At 36.2% G+C, this 21,381-nt stretch overlaps 2 protein-coding genes across 2 annotated transcripts; both read right to left on the reverse strand.

Moving 5' to 3' along the window:
- Positions 1-933: 933 nt before the first annotated feature.
- Positions 934-10,805, reverse strand: LOC110803198 (ABC transporter D family member 2, chloroplastic). Its single transcript, XM_022008686.2, has 10 exons — positions 10,382-10,805; positions 10,062-10,248; positions 8,147-8,214; positions 7,253-7,579; positions 6,997-7,161; positions 5,040-5,268; positions 2,395-2,639; positions 2,010-2,298; positions 1,464-1,732; positions 934-1,299 (listed from the first exon to the last, which is right to left on the reverse strand). The coding sequence occupies exons 1-10, from the start codon at positions 10,622-10,624 to the stop codon at positions 1,108-1,110; spliced, it is 2,214 nt and encodes a 737-aa protein (XP_021864378.1). The 5' UTR covers positions 10,625-10,805; the 3' UTR covers positions 934-1,107.
- Positions 10,806-13,372: 2,567 nt separating this feature from the next.
- LOC110803202 (glucan endo-1,3-beta-glucosidase 6) lies at positions 13,373-18,214 on the reverse strand. The gene is made up of 2 exons (XM_022008692.2): positions 17,191-18,214; positions 13,373-14,762 (listed from the first exon to the last, which is right to left on the reverse strand). Exons 1-2 carry the CDS (start codon positions 17,541-17,543, stop codon positions 13,649-13,651), a joined length of 1,467 nt encoding a protein of 488 aa, XP_021864384.1. The 5' UTR covers positions 17,544-18,214; the 3' UTR covers positions 13,373-13,648.
- Positions 18,215-21,381: the final 3,167 nt, after the last annotated feature.

Below are 21,381 nucleotides of genomic sequence, written 5' to 3' on the forward strand. Positions count from 1 at the left end.
GACCCCGATCTGAGGTACGCCGATCCGACTTGACCCAAACCCGAGACTCACGATCCAAACTTGACCCGAACCCAAGACTTTATCCGGTCCAGACATGACTTGTTCCCGCAGTAAACCGGTTAAAATAGTAACCGAATCCAACATACATCTGAACCCGATACTTATCCGATCCGTACATCACACGTACCCGCAGCAAACCGGTCAAATAGCAACCGTATCCGACATACACTCGAGCCAACCTAGACCTGAACCAAATTAAACCGATACAAAACCGTTTTAAACTCGGACTGAATATGAGATTTAACCGAACCAAAAGTACTCGAATCGAAACCGACTAGAAACCGAAACAATATATTACCCGACTTCATCCGAACCCGAAGTTATCCGAAGCGATCCGAATTGACCGGATAAACATTGACCCGATATTTTCCGACTTTGTCAAGACCCCAACCATTTATAACAGATCCAAAACCGATCCCGATGACCAGATTTAACACCCCTAGTTATATTTACTCTTGATTGAGGTTCTCAATTCAACCTTTCCCCCCAACAGCCGCAAATGACAATCGAGACTACACAATTAAAACAAGTTCCATCTTTCTGCAACACTTACGAAGGAAAGTAACATATGGTTGTAGACCGTGTACTCTCTCATCTCAAATTAGTATTCACACTTACTATGACACATAATTTTAGGAAATAAGCGATTATTTAATAATCAAATACTATGTTATTGAAAAAGTAGAGGGAAAAGTGATAATAGGTATTATTTTATTAAAAAGTTAAAATAATAATGGGGTATTTCTTGTAATCGAATATAAGAGAGTGTGAGACTCTAACCTTCTGAAACTGAAAGAGAGAAGTATTGAAATAATTGTAAGGTCGGTCTTTCTCAAAATAGAAATGTAAAAACGAATTTAGAACAGATAAAAATAGAACGTGTAAAAACTAATTTAGAACGGAGGGAGTACTATTTACATCAAGGGGGCTAAGAATTTTCTGAAAACTTTTCCTATAAATAGAAGCAGTCTGTTGGGAGTAAAATGCCACAACATTGTTTCTACCGCGTCATACAAGGAAAAACCCGATTCCAATCAGCTACAAAGCCTAGAGTCCGATTTCTGACAAGCTACTCTTGGCTTCTTGATTTATAGGCTTGACAGTCCAGTTGCTTTCAGTGGATTGAGGATCCATCTTCATTATATTCAAAACTTTGGTGTGATAGTTAATCAGTGACCTTCTGTGACCAATGCTAACATAAGTTACATCAGCAGCTTCTATCAAACGGTATAGATGATCCTGTGTACAAATCACAGCATTAAACTTCAAATTAGCAACATGTAAGTACATAAATCAAGTCTTAAACATGATCATTGATAGAACATTATGCTTAGATCATCAGATTCATAGACTATATTTTCCAAAAATTTGCACATTCAGATAATAACTTGATGCATGAATACCTCATTATCCTCATCTAAAGCGCTGGTAGATTCATCGAGCAGGATCAAATATGGTTTAGCAAGCAGAAGACGTGCAAAAGCAAGGCGTTGTTGCTCACCCAAGGAAAGAATACTTGACCATTCATAAGTTGAATCAAGACCAAACCTAGGGAATAAATACCCAAGCCGAACATCCTCCAATACTTTTATTAGATCCTCCGTAGTAGGCTTAGGTGACCTTGTTAAAGAACCGGCTGACCCCTCAGGAGACAGCAAGAAAGGTGGGCAACCTGTAACAGCATCATCAACAATTTTAAACACTAAGAAAAGCAGACAGCACATTGTAGTATAACCAAGGTGCTCAAACATTTTTCTTCAACAGATCAACCTCAATGAAAGAATGAAACTTTGAACAGGAAATGCAATCAAATTATTATGAGTAATAGGAACAAACATATGATCAGAACTTGCTACTTTTCTGATCAATACGAGATTCTGTTTCCTTCTTTTTAGGAGAGGGGGAGGGGGAGGGGGTGTGGACAGTATTTTTGAGTTATAAGTGCTAACCAGTTTGATCAGCCAAATCCAAAGACGGGTTTTCAGCCCACATTGGATAAAGCAACTGCTGACGCAGAGAGCCCAACACCATATAAGGCTTCTGGGGAAGGAAAAATATACCCCTAGAGCTTCTATTCTTAAATGGTTTACTTTCTTCATCATTTTCTTCAGTAGAGATAGGTTGGAGATCATCATCTGATTCTTTCACATAAAATGTGATTTTTCCGCTTCCAGAAGTCCAAAGACCAGCCATAGCTCTTAACAAGGAAGTCTTACCACTTCCACTGGGCCCATTTATCTGTAAACAAAAGCATGAGCCTACAATTTAGCATATTTCTAAGTGACCACTTACAATTACCACAAGAATCAAGGTAATGCCAAATTAGTTTCTTACCAATAGGTTATCCTTTTCGTATATTGACAATGTTAAATCCATGAGAATTGTGGACTTTTCCGGAGTCACCAGAGTCAAATGCTCCAAATCGACCAACTTTTTACTACTTCCTTCTGTCAATGATCCATTTGAATCCAATGTCGGATTTGTTGGAGTTGTCACATTTTCATAGACAACATACACATTACTTGAAGAATCAGTGAGGTTTTCCGAGCTGTTGTTATCAAGAAGATCATCAAATTCTCCTGCACAAGTCAACACGCAACATACAACCACCGCACATGTAAGCTAATCTCCACTTGTAAAGCAGCTAACTCATTATATCCAGAGCAGAAAGAACTTTCGAAATGGCTTGAGGAATTAATGTTTCACTGGATCAAACACTTTATAACAGAATAATCAGCACTCAAAGACTGTATCTGCTGTTTGAGCCCTCCACATATGATATCAATGTTCTACAAGTTTGAAACTTACAAGACTGTAATACAAACAGCATGAAGAAAAAAATAGTTTAAACAGACTCTACAATGTTTATTTCAGTTGTTTGAACATACAATGTTGTTGTCAGACTGTACTTATCCTTTTCCCAAAAAAAGGGCAGTCAGGTATAGGGCTGCATAGGCACTGCCCTCCCCAACTCTACCATAGTCAAAAGATGGTCTTGTTGGTGTTGTTGTAAAGAATAAATTCAAGGATCACCAAGTTATTAACTTTTCCAGAGATGAAAATGTCAAAAGAAATAAGAGAAGTAAGCTGATAACCATAGCATAGATACAGTAAGTCAGTAATGACAGTATCCTAAATGTCTCTAACAAGGCTCCAACATAATCCACACACGGTATGACAGTACGGGTGTCAAATGTACAGAGCTATTTTTTCAAAGCAATAACGAGGCTCTTTAAGCCCTAATTCTACAACTGTGAAGATGCTACTTCAGTTAATCCCTTCCTCAAACTGAATGTGAATTATTGGTCGTAAAAAGCATCTTGTTGTGGATAGAGTCTCAGAATAAGGGGTAAAGAATATTGGTCAACTAGCATGCAAGTGTGCACACAAAATATAACTAGTTAGCTCAGAGTACTTTTGGTAGTTTCTATGTGAAGCAATAATGCATCCATGAACACTTGAATAGAATGTACATTCTATAATTCCATGTTGACCATCTGAACAGCTGCAGAATCTTCACTGCAGAACTCTCCAGAGCCTCTTATACTGACATCCACCACAACAGACATATTGCACATTCTCTCACAAATTCCAGTTAGCAGAAGTTTTAATAAAGGCTGAAGACAATATTAGATACAGAGACTCAAACAATGAGGCAACAGAAATCACAAGGACTAACGAAGGACTCTTGCCAATTCATGAATCAAAATAGTTAAGGAACAATATTTTATGTACTAGACCCGACTTCTAAAGATAGGAAATTATATATAAAATAGATATTTTAAATGATCTTTAGGAAGAATGATTCAGAAGATGTATCTTCATAAATATCTTTTTATTGGGGTTTACTGCACAAATAAAGTACTTAATAGGAACAGTCTATGGGAAACTAGGAAAATGTAATTTGAGTACTTCAGAATGAACTAAGTAAGAGTATATTATATTTTATATTCCGAATTTTTGATACTCCTATAGATAGAGGTAGGTAGAAAATTGGAGAAAATGATTTAGTTCCAATTGGACGCCAAGAAGAAAGCAATTTGAGAGTGGTGTTAGCCCCAGGTGAGCTCTCTCGTGTGTGATTTGAAAAGGATACACATATGTCTCCCCTGAATGGCAGAGGGTTTTAAACCTTAAATGGTATAAGTTACACTTTGGAATAAACGTGGGCATCCACAGAGATTCTTTTTCAAGGTAGCCAGGAAAAGAGGGGACAAAACAGTCGGCCTCTAACCACTCAAATTTCTCCATCTTAAATTGTTTCCCCTATCTGAAGCAAATCCCATATTGTAGGATAAGAACTTCTCACGCACATATTAACAGTTATGAGTACGTATTTAAAGCTGCTCCACCCCACTTACAAGTTACAACAGCAGTGAAATATGGATGGCACAATGTCGAAATCTAAGGAAAATCAATATCCATTCCCATGGTAATGCTAGTTCACTCAATATTATCTTTTGTTCTTTATAAATTTCCATTACCATCAATTACCTTTGGGAAGTGGTATTAGGTGGGAATGCAAATTTATGAAGAAAAACAAGTTTGTGACAAAATTTCATTACCATGGACATCATTGTGTAATTTTCTTGCCAAACAACACTAAGATTTATTCCCATGCCCACCATTTATTACCGGCTAGTCGGCTACCAAACGAGACGTCAAGGAATTGGAAAATTGTTTTCAACTATAATTGCCTCCGCTCTTTGAGCACTAATTACCAGTTTTGTGCACATATGTGCTTGATGGAGGCTCTAAACAGTAAACGCGTCTTGGTGATTGGATCACGGATCCATGAGTTGCACCTTTTAATCTCCCCATCCCCCAAAGAAGACAACCATATATGCACAAACTCAAAATATGGAGAAGCAAAAGTTAGCAGCATGTGTTTACGTACAAAAAAAAAAGGCATCTCAGTCATAAGGCTATGTGCAAGCAATTTAAGCAACTGCAAAGATACAAAAGGAAAAAAATGATACCTAGACGGTCAATCACAGCAGAGAAGGCACTGATGGCTTGAAATTGGTAAATTATGAGGGAAACATCTCCAAGGATGTGGTTAAAAGCTGATACAGACTGATTAATGACACCAAATTCAATCTTTCCTGAAAAATACATGGGAGCGATAACTGCTACAGGAAGAATTTGAATAAGATATCGGTAGCCATTGGTGAAGAACTCCAGGTTTCTAGAAGATATCAACAAACGCTGCAAACCAGCACAGCCAATAAAAAAAATCATGAGATTAAATGATAACAGAAGTTTTTTTCATAGTATATTTTCATATAGCATTCTTATCATACACAAGACATTTTAAAACAATCAAAATAATTTTCAAGTGCCCAAATTAATGGATAAAGACAAGCTCATTTATATGGCTTATGAGACAGATATTCTTCATCTTGAAACACATCAAAATTTCAGCAGCAGTGTCCCACAGTGATAACATGGATATCTGGAACTCCAGATAGGTTAGACTGTTCCTTTGACAATATAGGAGAAGTAACACGGCAAGAAGACCACATGACAGAACTTCCCAGTGTATCTTGCCAAACGGAGTGCTCTAATAACGTAGGGCCGAGGGCCTCTACATGTAGAACCACAACACTTTGACCCTGTTCAGTTCACCTGATTTTTACTGAACTGAAAAAAATTTTACTTCATAAAACTGACTTTTATTGGTTACAACTTATTTTTACTTATTGAAACTGTTTTCTTTTACTCATTACAACTTTTTTTACGAGATAACTGGTTTTTCCTGATTAAAACTTATTTTTACCAACTAAAACTTATTTTTACTGAATATTTGGGGGAACTGAACAGGGCCTTAGTAAACATAAATGAAGAATGATGGACAAGTTGCAACTTAGGGGCATGAGTTGGTTAGAAATACATGTAATTCCATTCTAGGTCTTCATAAAAAAATAAATGGATATTGTCTCATATTTGAGAGACTCACATAATAATTCTGAGGTCAAATTTGGTCCTTGTTTTGGCATAAGGTAAGTTAAATGCATTAGTAACTTAAGTTATGGGGTCACTAAAAACCGGGGTGGGGAAAAAGCTTTACTTTGCATCTATGTTACGTCGACACTTTGGTTGACAGAGGGTGTCAGTGCCGGATCCTCCTACACTTCGCCACGACATGACACTGAAATATACAGTGGCTTTGTGTGAAATTTATTACATCTGGAGTGTCGGATCCTTCGATCCCTTGTCGGACACGACACCCTAATAAGAGTCTGAGCAACATAGCTTTGCATCAATGTCCAGGCGAGAAAGTTAAGTAAATAAAAAACTCATCAGTGCAGCATGACAAAACTCCAAAAGAGGAAAACGGAACTCCTATTCTAGACAAACCAAAAAAGAAAGTATCAACCATTTGAGAATGTATTAAATTTTTATGCACTCTAGCATACTACCTTGCAAATTAGAAGTAAAGGTCAATCTGTAGTTCTGTACATATTTTCTAAATGCGTTTGTATATGTTATGTACCAAACAAATTAGTGGCATGACATATCTGATAACAGCTTGAGCACGATTTCACTACACTGTGAATCGCAAGAAGTAGACCCCTCTTAACAGCTAGCTTTGACACATCTTATTTTTGGGGAGCAAATGAGTTGACCAAACTCACCAAAGTAAGGACACCGGGAAAAAACACAAAAGAAAGGGCTTCTAGGCAGCGCATCCACTCAATCTATCAGACAACAATATTTGAACTCCCTACATATTGACTATGCAAGAAATATACCTTTTCAGTGTCTTTATCAAGAAAAAAGATCTAGACGCTACAAGGAAGCCACATTCTTAGTGAGGTGTTTACTTGCTGTTATAGTTTAGCATTGAAGAACAGACAACGAGTAGAAATTCCATCAGAAAAGACATTGCACACAAAGACCAGAAGCACATATGATAAGAGTAAGAACCCATACAGTTAAATTTTGAAAAGCGCTGCTGAACCTTTGGACTAGCATTTGCAATTCTTTTTCCTCACCACTGTAGAAAGCAATTGATTCTGCATTTTCCCTGACACGAACAAGTCCATAACGAAAGTCAGCTTCCTTTTTCTCTTGCAAAAAGTTCAAAGTCACCAGCCCCTGAAATTAGACATATTGGATCAATAAACAATCAGAGTGAGAACCAAGCATCAAAGCAGCAAAAAGACAATTATTGAGACAACTACATTACCTTTCCGAGAAAAATACTAATCGCTGTTCCACCAATAGAGTATACTAGAAGCACAATAAATAGTGGAGGATAGATGCCAAATAGAATGTTACTGAATGAAATCAAATCAATTGCAGCATTAAACAGAGTCAAAGAGAAGCCGAGTGCTGTTCCTGTGAATGTACTCAGATCATCAACAATCCGTTGATCTGGATTGTCAATTGTAGACTGGGACTGAATTTTGTAAAAGCTCTGGTTTTGCAAATAACGCTTCATGTAATAGGTTGTCATCCAAGATCTCCATCTCAAAGAAAGGGTTTCTTTTGCAAAATCTCTCAATACAAAAACCTGCAAAAATGGAATCATAAAATTATGAACACAACGAGCAGGTGGTGAAATTACTCATCACAAACAAACACTAAACCCCACCAACAGGCACAAATCGTAGTTTATCTACTCTTAGCTCATTATCAACTGGAACAAAAAGCAACAAGGATTACAAATTGAGCCACCAACAATCAGAATAACTTCACTTCTCCACTCAATATGCATGATATAATACTCTTTGCTGCACCTTAGATGTAAAGGACTGTTATTTACAAGCTCACCAAGAAGTTGAGAGTATTAATACACTCTTAATTTCCACATAAATATGCACATCACCTCCATCCATATGATGCTTAAGAATCCTCTTCAACATTAGAAGTCGGAAATTTGCTTGTGTAAATAAATTACCAAATGCTTTCCGGGACCCTAAATTTGTCCCGCTATTGTGCCCCATCCTTTATTAAGGGGTCAGTACTTTATAGCTATACCCTAAAATATCAAACGGGTATTGGTAAAACAACCAGTATAATCTATAAACAAGAAAAGACTTGCTAGACAGTACCTAAAAAAGTTGAGCGATGTGCTCACCGGAATACCACCAGCAAACGCACCAAGGTAATATAATAGCTGCTTCGTGAATTGGTCTTGATCTTTGTCTGGGGAATGAAACATCAACAGGTACATTAACAAAATATTCAATAGAACAATAACCTAACAATTACTGAAATTTAAGGCCAAAAAAATCAAAAAGAAAAACAAAGAAGATTTGCTGAACGTACAAGCATGTTGGATTTTAAAATTGATAACTTCTCATCCTATCATATTTGAAATTAGCAGCCACGGTTGAACTTCTAGCGAGGCATCAAATCACCCAAACTAGATGACCACTGCATACTCTAGATGAGGAAATAAAACTTGCACATATAGAGAGATAATGCAAGATGTGTACAACTCTTTCTGTGGTTCATTGAAGAGTTTGACTATATCAGAGCAGGCATATAAGGCTTCCTCAGTAAGTAAGAGAGACAGAGAACGAAGAATAACTTTCAGAATGAATCACTTAGTGGATTACTATAAGAGTTAATTGTACTCCCAAAAACTAAAATAAAAATAGAACTCTAAAGCGTGCTGGCCTCCAGTTCGGCAGACAGCAAGGCCAGTGTTCGATCATTAATGGACTCAACTGGCAGGCCAGAAATGGAGGCATTCCAGCAAAAAAGAAGAAAGTGACCATGTTCAACTTCAAAGCATCATACGGGATAGGGTGACAACCTCCTTAGTTGATACTAGACAAAACACGCCTTAACATGGGTATCTATTCTAAAGCTTCATCATTCCGTGAATCAACGGTGTTCAATAAGGGCCTATTCTCTCAAAGTGACAAGACCTTATAAAGTGCACTGTGCTCAAAATATTTGAAGGTTTTGGCCATGTCATACATTTCTGCTAAACCAGACAGAAACCATTAGCATGTCTAGTTGTCAATAGTGGACTTAGTGGTAGTATACGGAGTTAGTTCGTTTCCTGTGTCCTAGTAAATAGATGCATGAAAGTTTTGTCAAATTGGAGAACTTAAGTTTTCAATGTCCTTCATTTCCTCGTATAAATAACTCAACGCATTAATGCTATCCTCATCTTGACAGTGCTGATTTGGATTGTCATGATCTATCAGAGATTACTTAAATACTCATAAACATTCTAGATCTTCCATTATTTTACTTGCCGAACCACCATTGCAACAGCGCACTTAATACACAATCATTAATGGGGTAAACTGGCGATGGTAATGAACTGATATATGAAAATTTGAAAGGGCAGTCTCAAGTAAATTAATGCCTGCCCATCCCCAAATATCTCATTTCTTTCATAAATTTCTGTCGTCATCCTTTACCACTTTAGACATTGTTGAGAGACAATAGAAAATTTACAAGGAATACATGTTTGAAGATGGAGACCGGGAGTCTGGAATTCCTCTCTCCGGTGATTAAAGATGGAAAAACCACTGCACAACTTGGGAAGCCCCTCCTATCGCTTCGGCAGACAGAGGGGGGTGCCTTCCTCCCCTCACTTAAATTTGGGATAATGCCTGTGAGCTTCGAGCAGACTAGCAAGACTTAGGATAAGAAGCAGGCATAGACTTGTGACTTTACATTACAAAATTACAAACAACAAATCACCAGTTACCAAACAGGCATAGAGTGCATTCCAATGGGGTATTCATCACATGTACTAGCTCACTCCAACCAATGTGGCAACCAGACATAAATTCTCCCTTTAAATTCTTCAACACCAAGAGTGTTTCATCTTAACCAGACTTCGAATAGTCCAATATACATGAACACATTTATACTCATTATCCTCAACATCAGCACATACATATTATGGAGTATCTAACACTTATTAGCTATAATCGCATAAACAACAAAATTTCACCAATCCACAATTTGTTGACTATAATATTTTCCACAAAATGAGGGGAATTGGAAAAAAAAAGGGTACTCACTAGCAAGGGCATTGTAGAAATCACGGCCAAGGTAACTGAAAGCGACACTAATACCAGTAGTTGCCAAAGTCAAAGCAAAAACACTAGCCAATTGCAACCTAGCTTGAACTTTATCCTCTGATGACCAATATGGTTTTGCCACTTTCCAAAATCTCCTCAATAGTGTACCAATCTCAGGCAACTCTCTCTGAAATTTTATCAAAAAGACACCATTTTTCATAAATAATCTCAAAACCCCACCAAATTTAAACAAAACCCCATCAAAATTAGTTAAAAAGAAACCCAAAATAAAAAGAGATAGAGAAAAGGGGGGAACTTACAGTATCAGTAACTGGTGAATTCGACGAAGAAGAGCAGTTGATGGTGGAATTCCCTTTCTGGGGTTTCAATTTAAGGAAATGGGTACATGAAAATCGAAAAGAATTGGAAGATTTGATTGAATTTGAAGGATGGGTAGATGATGATGATGGAGTTTTTCTCCTGTGGAGCGGCATTGAAGGTAAACTGTAGAGCTTGGCAAGAGTGGAAGGAAATGAAGTGATTGGAATATGAAGAGGCAGCATAATTTATTTGGTGGGGAATTGGTACAGGTGCAGTTAGCAGCAGCCAGCAGATGCAGGTACAGGTGCAAATACAGGAGAGAGAATGAGATTTCTGAAGAGGTGGCCAATTTACGAGTACAAACTGGAGTGGGAACTCAGACTGTGCTACCGGCTACGTGCCTACGTGTGTGGCTGTTGCTTACACACACTAAACGTCTACGGAGTATTTGCATAATTAAATCCGATTATAGAAGTGAGCGTTTTTGAGTTGATCTCCTTAACAAATAACGTAAAACATATTTATAAAAATAATTGAAAATTTTCCCTCTAAGGCTATATAATATTAAAAAATGGGCTTTTGGATGAACCGTGTGAAGGTGTAGTCATAAGGTCGGAGGAAGGCTTAGAGAAAGGTTCGATGGCGGAGAACGTAAAATATAATGATTCTTTTCTTTCTACATACAACTCCTGCATCGAATGAAATAAAAAGTGCTTTAATCAATAAAGCCACACGTTATTTCCCACTCTTTTCTCTTTCTCCAGGATTTTTGCAATGTCCTTTTCTATTCGTATTCTAATACTTCATATGGCAAGATAACAAAAGATATGATCGTCATGTCTAAACATCTTCTTCCTTTTTTCAGCTTCGCCATTAATTTAGGGTTCGCGATGATGAAAATTGTTGCTTTCAAATACTCATATTCGAAGGAAGTTCCCTAACTGGTAAGTTTGGAGGTTCATAGTACTCCAACTTTGGTATATATGGCTTCAAAAGTGAGAAGCGTCCAAGTCACTAGAAAAGTGGCTCTTGGTTTGAGAGCCAGGAATCCCCATTGTCTATGACTTCGGGTCATTTGGGTAGCTCATTAGGCAAGTTAAGTGTACTCCGTATTAGTTACTTTCTAATTATCAAGTATATATGTACGAGCATGTAAAGCTAAGTTAGTAATTGTTTGGTACTTAAATGCCAAGGTTGTAATAGTGTACTAGTATAAAGATTACTAAAATATGTCACATAAGGCTAGAGAAGGAAAGTTTTCGGTAGTCTGCTATGTTGTGTTTATTTGTTTAAAAAATAATAATAAATAAGTGTCTCATATTTTTTTATTTTTTTTATAAACAAATTAATTCATTGATAAAAAGTCATACGACATCTACAACATAAAGATTTAAATCTAAAAAATACATAAATCATTAATTATTCATATACTTACCTTTGAACATTCAAATTTAATCCCTAATTTAACTTATTCAATTATTCAATCATCCTCCAACAAGACGTGAGTGGTACTTTTATCTTATAAATAATGAATTATTCATTCTTATCTCCTCCCATTCTGATTTCTTATTTGATTTTATTAATGATAAACCCAAAATTGTGCAAATTAATGCAATTTTTTTGTCAATCAAATTTCAAATTTGAAACACCATCTTTTTTCTTGGTAATTTTGGGACGCCCCTTCAATTACAATTATTACTATGGATGTTGTGCCGTTTATGATCATGAATGGAGCTGTCAAAAATTGATCTGATCCGAAAACCGACCCGAACCCGACCCGAAAATACTGGATCCTGAACAAGATTTTGTGACACGTGACCCGATTTTATCCGAACCCGAGCAACCCGAAAAGGAATGGGTCAAAACCCGACCGAACCCGTTTTGGACCCGACCGATTGAAAATCATTATATTTATAGTAATAAATGAGATTATGAGAAAATTTAAGCATAATAGACACGTTGTTTTTACTATTGGTGTGTGTAATATGATTTTAATTTGAATTATACGCCATTTTATGGTTAAATTTGACTAAATATAAACTTTCGTAGGAAAATTTGTTAATTTGTGCCAATGTTTTGTATATTTATCACCTAAATTAATGAAAATATAATGCGCGTTTTAAAATCTCTCAACCCGTTGGGTCGACCCGAACCCGAAAGTTCTGGGTCTTGAACAAGCATTTGTAAACCCGAACCCGAAAGTGACCGACCCAATTCAACCCGAACCCGAAAGTAATTTTTTACAACCAGACCCGATCGACCCGTTTGACAGGTTTAATCATGAACCATCAAGATCACGTAGTACTTCAGTGTCCATAACCCTCGTCAATCATCATCCATAACCCTAAGAAACTACATTTAGCATTTTATATAGCACAGCCTTAAATATTGTATTCCGAAAAGAGCATAATAGGAATATAGGTGAAAATATGTAAATTTGTTACTTTCGTTTCATAATGTTATTGAGACTTTCATTAGCAACATGCCAAACAGGCCCTTTCCGAGAATTTAACCTGGTTTTCTTTCATTGTCCAAAAAAAAAAAAAAATGGGTGTGCTCTTAGCGAAAACGGTATCAATATGAAGGGTGATGATAAAGGTCGCAAAGTTGTCGCACGTTGGAATCTAATTGGTACATATAAGCGTCACGTAGGTTTGCGCCATCACAGTATTTTTACTATCAATTCAATATTTTTACTATGAAAATATGTAAATAAGGTAATTGATATAAAGAAGGAAACAAATTAGAATATTAAGATTTTCCTACATTTTTTTTGAAATATATATAATAGGTTATATAAGTTAAATATTTTAGTTTCCAATTTAAATCACGACACATAAGCATGACATGTCATCATTGTGACACCGCTTAAAGGTCGCATGTTGCGACCTTTATCATTTTCGCAGTATGAATCAAGAAAAGAGGAAGAAACGAAGATAAGAAAACAGACAGCAGATAGAATTAGTCATTCAGAAGATAAATTCAGCGAATGAGAGATCAAATTATGCAGCCTAGATTTCCATAAAGATGTTTATAACGTCACTGAAATATGAAACCTGCACTGCTTTCCCCTCCAATAATCAATATAACATAAGTAATTGACAGCCTACCCTTAACTTGTATTACATATCGAACAATCTGGATTTCAATATTCTGTTTTATCTCAGATCAATTTTCTACTTGAAAACCACCAAAGCCTCAGGTGACAAACATCAAAACCAAAAATAGAGTTGGCACCTCACCTCACCAGATCAAATTCTCTGTAATCAGAACATTGTCAGAAACAGAATGATGACACTGACTAAACATGATCGAATTCCCCGAAGATGAAACACTTGATCTGACCCTGACTCATACGGCACAATCATCACAGGAAATCTGCAAGTATCTCTAGATGGATCTGATTTAGTTATAGCTCCTAAACCTTCAAACTTACATGCTTCTTCATCTTGATCATTTATCTGGTAATAACTATTGTAAGCATAAGATATATTCCCTCGAGCATCCAAATCGCCACAAGAGCTTCCGTATCCAAGGCTAGTACAATCGGCCCGTGCACAAGCATAACTTACACTAGGAGCAAGTCTCGAGTCATCAAGCTTTATAGATGGTTTGAGAACACACCATTGCCTTTCTTCATATGTTAGACCTTTTGCTTTAACTAATGTTCCTAAATTTGTAGTACCAAGGTTGAATTGGTACTTGGGTTGCCCGTCAAAAGTAAATATACCCCAATGCCGTTCAAAACTACCCGGTTGAATGCTCTTTTGATCTTCATCTATCAAGCTAAACAAGTATGCATCGATGGGTCCGGGCCTCATTGGTGTTCCTTTGCCATTTGCAGTGCGGGTCATGAAACCTTGGTTGAATCTTTGAGCATATTTGACATTAGCATTGATGTCTCCATCGGTTGGCCAACCTATTTCCCCGACTATTATAGGCATGTTGGCAAACCCATTCTTTTGCAAAGCCCAAACAAGGGTGTCATAGTTTGCATCAAACATGTTGAAATAGCTAGTACCACCATCGGTAAGTGGGGTTGCATTACCATCGAAAAAGGCATACTCTACCGGGAAGTTGGCATCAGTGTAGAGACTTATGAAAGGATAAATGTTGACTGTGAATGGTGCACCGTTGTCACTTAAGAATTTGACAATTTGAGTCATATAACCGTGTATGTCATCTCGAAAATCACCACCAGAGGGCATGGTGCTAGGACTTGCATACACATCGGCGTTGCTGGGAACTGTAACTTTCACTCGGTTACTAAGGCGTGCCTTTACTAAGGCATTCTGAATGTTTTGAAGGGCAGGAAAGGTTGTTTTTAGGAAACTTCCATTGTAAGTTGCTAAGAAAGGCTCATTGCCAACCGCAACATACCTGCATTTATTGAACATAGAAGTAAATCAGATTGACTGATAGAGACTAAGCTAAATAAGCCTCATGCATAACCCCGTCATCCTCATTCTAGCATTTTGCTTAAGCTACTTAAGACTCTACATACAAAAGCAATAAGAAGTTCTCCTGATATGACAATATTTTAATATTTTATTAACTGATTACTTGATTCCGAAAACTGAACTTTTGATTCAGGAGGGGAAAAAAGCATACCAGAAAATCAGAAATCACAGTTTATACTTTACAGAAGCTTGGTTGACAAAAATAATAATAATAAACTAACCTAACTCCTAGCACTGAAAGAGTGAAAGCAAATGACATAAGCTTGAAGGATGTACAAAACAAAGCCTTGAAACAAAAAGTTCTAGTTCAATCCTACTTAGTCATGCGGCCTACGCATATTCATTCAGCTAATATGTTATATCTACTGCAAAGCATCGTCTAACTGATGGAACAGATCTCCAGAATTTTATTAGGCATTCTTCTCCACAGGTCACTCCAGAATTTATTTGCAAATAGAAGATATGTCAAGAATTTAATGGTCCAAAACATATAATTGAAAGGAGCAGATTATTTGAGATCAAAATGACTTCACTCAAAAAAAAAAAAAAAAAGTTACAAAAAATTGACTCCTGGTATTATTTGTTGAAATTGGACAACATATACTAAAACTTCAACTAGGACTTGTGAGAATAACAGCTGAATGGCTACTGATAGATCCCGTTGCTATGCAGTGTAAGTTTCTTTAGAACAAAGCTAGTTTAAAACTCTAGCTGTGATGTCAGGGGTGACCATCAACCAAGAAGCCGATGCAGCGTAATGGAATTCTAAATAAAGATAACTGTGTTATTTGCGATGTCAGCTTGGAAAGATACATTTTTTCTTCTCACCCAACAAAAGAAAAAACCTTCTTTCTTTTTTGAAAAGCTGGATTAAGTTGGGTTCAGTTGCGTTTCCGGTTTATGCAGACGGGTCTATTTAGGTATCTAACAGCAGAGTAAAGAATGTGTTACACTCCGTAACACATTTGGGATGATGATGAGAAATCCTAAAGTTTATTGGTATAGCTCTGGAGTCTGGACACTAGGGTTCAATGGTCAAAGATAAGATTATACAGCTATAATTTGTGTTCGACCAGAAGAGAATGGAATTTCACTGAAACTAGACAAAACATAACAAATTTAAGCAACAATTCAATCTAAATGTAGTGACAGGATTGGCATGAAATTCTTCACAACTAGTCAACTATGGGTGATTACACATTGTATAACTATAATCCAGCAACACATGCTGCTACAACAACACATAACAGCTTTTGTGATCATCATAATGAACATTGCACATTTGGACAACATTATACAATTAAAGCAAATATTAACCATGACAAGCAACACCACAGTGCAAAAAGGAATCAGTGTATCAGTCACATAGAAAACTCATTTACACTAGAATGAGACGGACAAAAGTGTAGAACTAGTTTGAGCAGATAAAACTAGGCACTCCCGGAGAAGAAAAAATTACATTAAAACAGGAAAATAGACATGTTTTTCATTCAGTAAGCACTGTGCACAATTTCATCTGCAATTGAATGTCTGCCCAATTGTTTCAGATGCACTTAAATTATCCTTATGGTAAGGTTTTCCTGGTTTGGATATTCTCAAATAAGGCATGTCAAAGTAAGTTCGAGTAAGGGGATCATTCATTATCATTATCATTACCCCATTGCCTCAAAGAGGCTCCCGCAAGAGGCGGGTAAGGGGAGGTCGGGTGTACGCAACCTTACCCCTGCAATTGCAGAGAGGTTGTTTCCAATTGACCCAAAAGCGATAACGGGACGACAACGGGAAGATCATCTTCTACTTCATGGAAAGGAAGCGAACATTTTAAGAGCCATTTTGATTTTTGAGAGCCATTTTGATTTAGTCCATTACATCCCACAACCAAAAGAACAAATGAATTTGGCTCCATCGGAAATGGACGTTTGGTAAGGGGAAGTTTGGTAAAAAGAACGAGGCATTTAGACTAACAAATAAGCAATTAGCTTCTTTTATCAAGCCAAATAGGACTAATACTAACCAGAAATCTACAACCATATTCCTACTGAAATGCTAATTACCAAGAGTACATAGTACTTTCTCCAAACAAACATATGGAAACAAACTACTCCTTGTTACTCAGACTCTTCATTTCACTTCAAGTACTCATATCGGATCCTAGACACTCCGACATGGTATGAACACTTTGACCTTTCATTTAGTATGGCCAAAATCATGAAAATATTCACAAAATAAGACCCAAGTTGTACATTTGGACACATACCCGTGTCAAACACAAGCACTCAAGTCTGAATAAACATAGGAAACAAGACAACATATGAATCAAAATGATAGAAGAGGAAGAGAAACCAAACCTAATATTGACTTTGTTTTTGTTGACATGCTCAGTGACATTCTCTGACACCCATCTGTCAGCAGCCTTACTGCTAGAAGCAAGAGTTGAAAGCATGTCATTAGGAATACCAACCATAACTTCAATCCCAGTATTACCAAGTGCATGAAGTGTGGTATAATCTGCATCAAAAAGCTTCACTTTTTGAATCCCATTTTCTCTCAACAATCTCACCACTATATCTGGTGATAAAGGGTGTGAACACTGTGTGCCCCAGTTTGCACCTATTCCATTCACTTTCATTACCATTGAAATCAACCAAAACATCCCAAATATAACTGAAAAACTCCCAACTCTTTGCCTAAAATCTGCCATTTTTTACCTTTAATTCACAAACTTATACACCAAATTGGAAATAAATAAAAACACCCACTTACTTAAAACCCAGAAAAGTAAAGATCTGGGGATGAAAGTAAGGTTTTTTTGGGGTTACTTTTGTTCAAGAACCCTAAACTTAAGATGGGTAGCTCAAAAAAATCCTTGAAAACTCAAAATGGAGGATACCCATTTGATATTTTGGCAAGTTTTTGGGGAATACAAGTTGAATAAAGAGTGGAGAAGAGGAAAAGATAAGAAGTTGAGCTAAAAAGCAGCTTAGAAAGACTGAAATTGTTGAATGAACAGAGAAAGCAAATGCTTAGATAGTTAGATGGGAAAAAGTAAGTGGCCTTTCATTAAATAGATATACATGAATAAGAGAGAGATAAATGGTGAACAAAAACAGGTTAAGAGAGCTTAACAAGTTAAACTCAAACAGAATTGTCTGGACACTCTGGATTCTGGAATGCAGTAGACACTAGACAGTAGATGAGTAGAGTAATAGAGTATAGAGAAAATGAATGAATGAATGAAAGATGTTACAGAAGGAATTAATAGACATGCACTTTTTTGTTTGTTCTTCTGTTTTGGTATAGAGAGTTACCACGACAATAAATCAATAATGTAAGGACTTTATCTAGAGTAGACGAGATAAAGTCCTTTTTCTTAAGTATCATCCAACGAGACTTTATTGGCTAAGCTATTGGTAATTTGGTGTCGAATATGAAAAATAATCAAGGTGATTAATGGTGTGAAGGAAAAAGAGGCATCTTTTAGCAGAAATTTGTTGGCACAAAGAGTGAGAGAGACAATTTGACGAATAAGGATGACTCCCCCCATTTGTCTTTTTGGGTTTTAGAGGGAATCTTTTCTTATTTTTCAAGTTTTTCACTTTTTTGCGGTTAATTTTCTTGTTCCAACCTAAATGAAAATGGTGATGTAAACAGAGAAGTTACGGGCTAAAAAGTTGTGCTTTGTGGGACTACTCTACTCGCATGCCACTCGTGAGGGTTGGTCAATACGGAGTACTTGGGTAACTTACCTGCCCGTTGCACGTTTAGCTAATAATTGGGAGGAGATTGAAACATATCTACTCGTAACTCGTCCCGAATCTGAATTAGTTCTAAAGGTGAATTGGATGGTAACACCAAAAAAAAAAGTTGGAAAATTATTAGATTCACCGTATATTTAAGAGTTATTATATTTGGTCTTTCATATGGGAAACATGTGAGAACGTGAACGATAAAACCGGGTGCACCTTAGATGTGATAACAAAGTTTTGAGATATTATAAAATCGATAACAAATCTATGGGTGGTCACACTTATTTACGTTTGTGCATCGGAACTAAGCTTAATCACTCCGCACCGCAGTAGTAAATAATTGTTCTTTTTTTAGCTTCAAAGTAAAACCTCTATCTTGAATAACGTTTTTACCTAAAATAATTGTGGTTTAATTTTACGATAAGGAAATAATCATAAAGACAGAGAGAGATCATTGAATAAACTAATTTGTTATGTATGCTAGGAGTAGCATTTTTTTTAGAGAGGATTCAGAGAGACCGATTAGTTTCCATTACCTGACCTCTTAGTTCAAGTTAAAATTAACATTTATTTTTTCACCCACTATCTTTTTTTTTTTTGACATACATGACACATTGCTATCTTAGTTGTTTTCCCCCTAAAAATATGAATGTCTAACCAACCCTACGTGAATAAGTTTGTTAGTTTGATTCTGATATACAAGCGTAAATAAGTTTTTGAAGGATCACAAATATTTTATTCTTTAGCAGCTCAATATTGCATGGGATTTAGAGTAAGAATGTACTATTTGTTAGTGCAATCATTACATATAACTAGCTATAAGTATAACAATATATCCTTTTGAGGGAAGGTTTCCCTTATCATCTCCGCTCTCAAAGTAACTAGCCTGTTAATCTGGGCGGATTGATCTGTACAGGATTCCGGTCTGGTAGGGCACATCATCTTACTTTTTTTTTTTTTTTCTTTGGAGTTGAAATAGCTACCCATCTTTTGTAGGTGGGTGCACATCATCTTACTTTTAAAAGAAATAAAAAGTATAACAATATCTAATTCATTACATATTTTATTAGTTTTCCAATAATTACATCATATTGACTTTTGATACTAATCACATATCTATATTTGACGAACTTTATATAAATACAAGCATGTACGAGAAAATATAGTAACAGTAGTTTCATCTTAATATATAATTTTATTGTAATTAACTTTTTTATAATTTTTACCTAAACATAATTATTGATAAATGTGAAAACAAATATATAGTAGACCTATTAGAAAGAAGAGGAAGAACCAATTTGAGCACCTAACTATTGTACTTACAATGTTACATCACTGGTTGTTTCCGAATACAGTACCACACAAATTGTGTCATGGCAGTTAGGCTTGGGTGAACGTAATTACGTAAGGGTTGGATACTTGGATGATGTGATCCTAGCTAGAGTCCGAGGGTCAATTTTTAATTTTACATTTGTGGAAGTGTTCATTTATTTTTCTGATCTTAACTCTATTATAGATGACCTTTTAGTTTATTTGACATTCAAGTATTAAAGTGTTAGCAATATCATAGTCTATCAACTTGCTAAACTAGTTCTTTTAAGATTAAACAGATTTGATACATTCACTCTTTTTAGGATATCTTGCCATTTTACTTATGGACAAGAACCTCATCGATTACTTGGACAATATGTAACTAGGGATGTCAATGAGCTGATACGCTCGCGAACAGCTCGTGAACAAGCTTGGTCAAAGATCGGTCAAAGATCGGTCAAAGCTCGTTCATTGGTAAATAAACGAGCTTGAACAAAAAATCTAAGCTCGTTTAACAAATGATACTAGCTCGAACAACCTAGTGTTCGGCTCGTTTAGGCTCGCTAACAACTCGTTCATGTTCGTTTCCAAGCTCGTTGGTGTTCGTTTATAAGTTCGTTTCCAAGCTCGTTCAAGCTCGTTTATATTAAATTTTTAAAAGAATATATTTATAGTAAATATAATAAAATATTAACATACCATATATTAATGATATTATTCATATAATCATGCTAAAATTAAGGGTAAGAAATCAACTATATACTAGTATACTACCGAAACCTTACGTAGTATATGTTTACTATTCTTAATTTCTTATTTCTTCAATCAAGGATATATTGATATTCTTAAAGGTAAAAATCTTTTAGTTTATGTTTTTATGTTTTATAATTTTTTAAATAACATTTTATTAAAATGATCGTTTAAATTCAATCTTGCTTGTTTTTATTAAGGCTCGTTTGTTAAAGACTCGTTTATTAAGGCTCTTTTGCTAATAGCTCGGCTCGACTCGAGCTTGCAAGCTACTCGTGAGCTAAGCTCGAACAACAAAAAACTTAAATGAGCCAAGCTCGGTTAAACTCGGCTCGAGCTCGAGCTCAAAAATTTCTTATCAAGCCTAACTCGAACAACCAAATACTCGGCTCGGCTCGTTGACATCCCTATATGTAACAAACTAGCTCGTCTTTCTCCTCGGGATAAAAGAGTGAAGTATCCCCTTAACAAATATGGGGTATGTAATAAACTAAACCTCGTCGATTATGGATCAACTTTCCAAAAATCATGAACCTAATAATTAAAATACAGAGTGTCAGAGTAGCATTTTACAACCAATAAAGTCTTAGTCTCGTGTACGGTAGGTAACAAATTTGAATCCTCCTTCCAATTTGTAATTTGTCATGATCCTGTGAATCATTCGGATCCAAATAAACATTTGGTAAACGGTTGGTAAAACCCTCAATGGCAGCTACAAGAATACCATTACAC

The sequence above is a fragment of the Spinacia oleracea genome, chromosome 1 (genome assembly GCF_020520425.1).
Source record: "Spinacia oleracea cultivar Varoflay chromosome 1, BTI_SOV_V1, whole genome shotgun sequence".
In the NCBI taxonomy this organism is placed as follows: domain Eukaryota; kingdom Viridiplantae; phylum Streptophyta; class Magnoliopsida; order Caryophyllales; family Amaranthaceae; genus Spinacia; species Spinacia oleracea.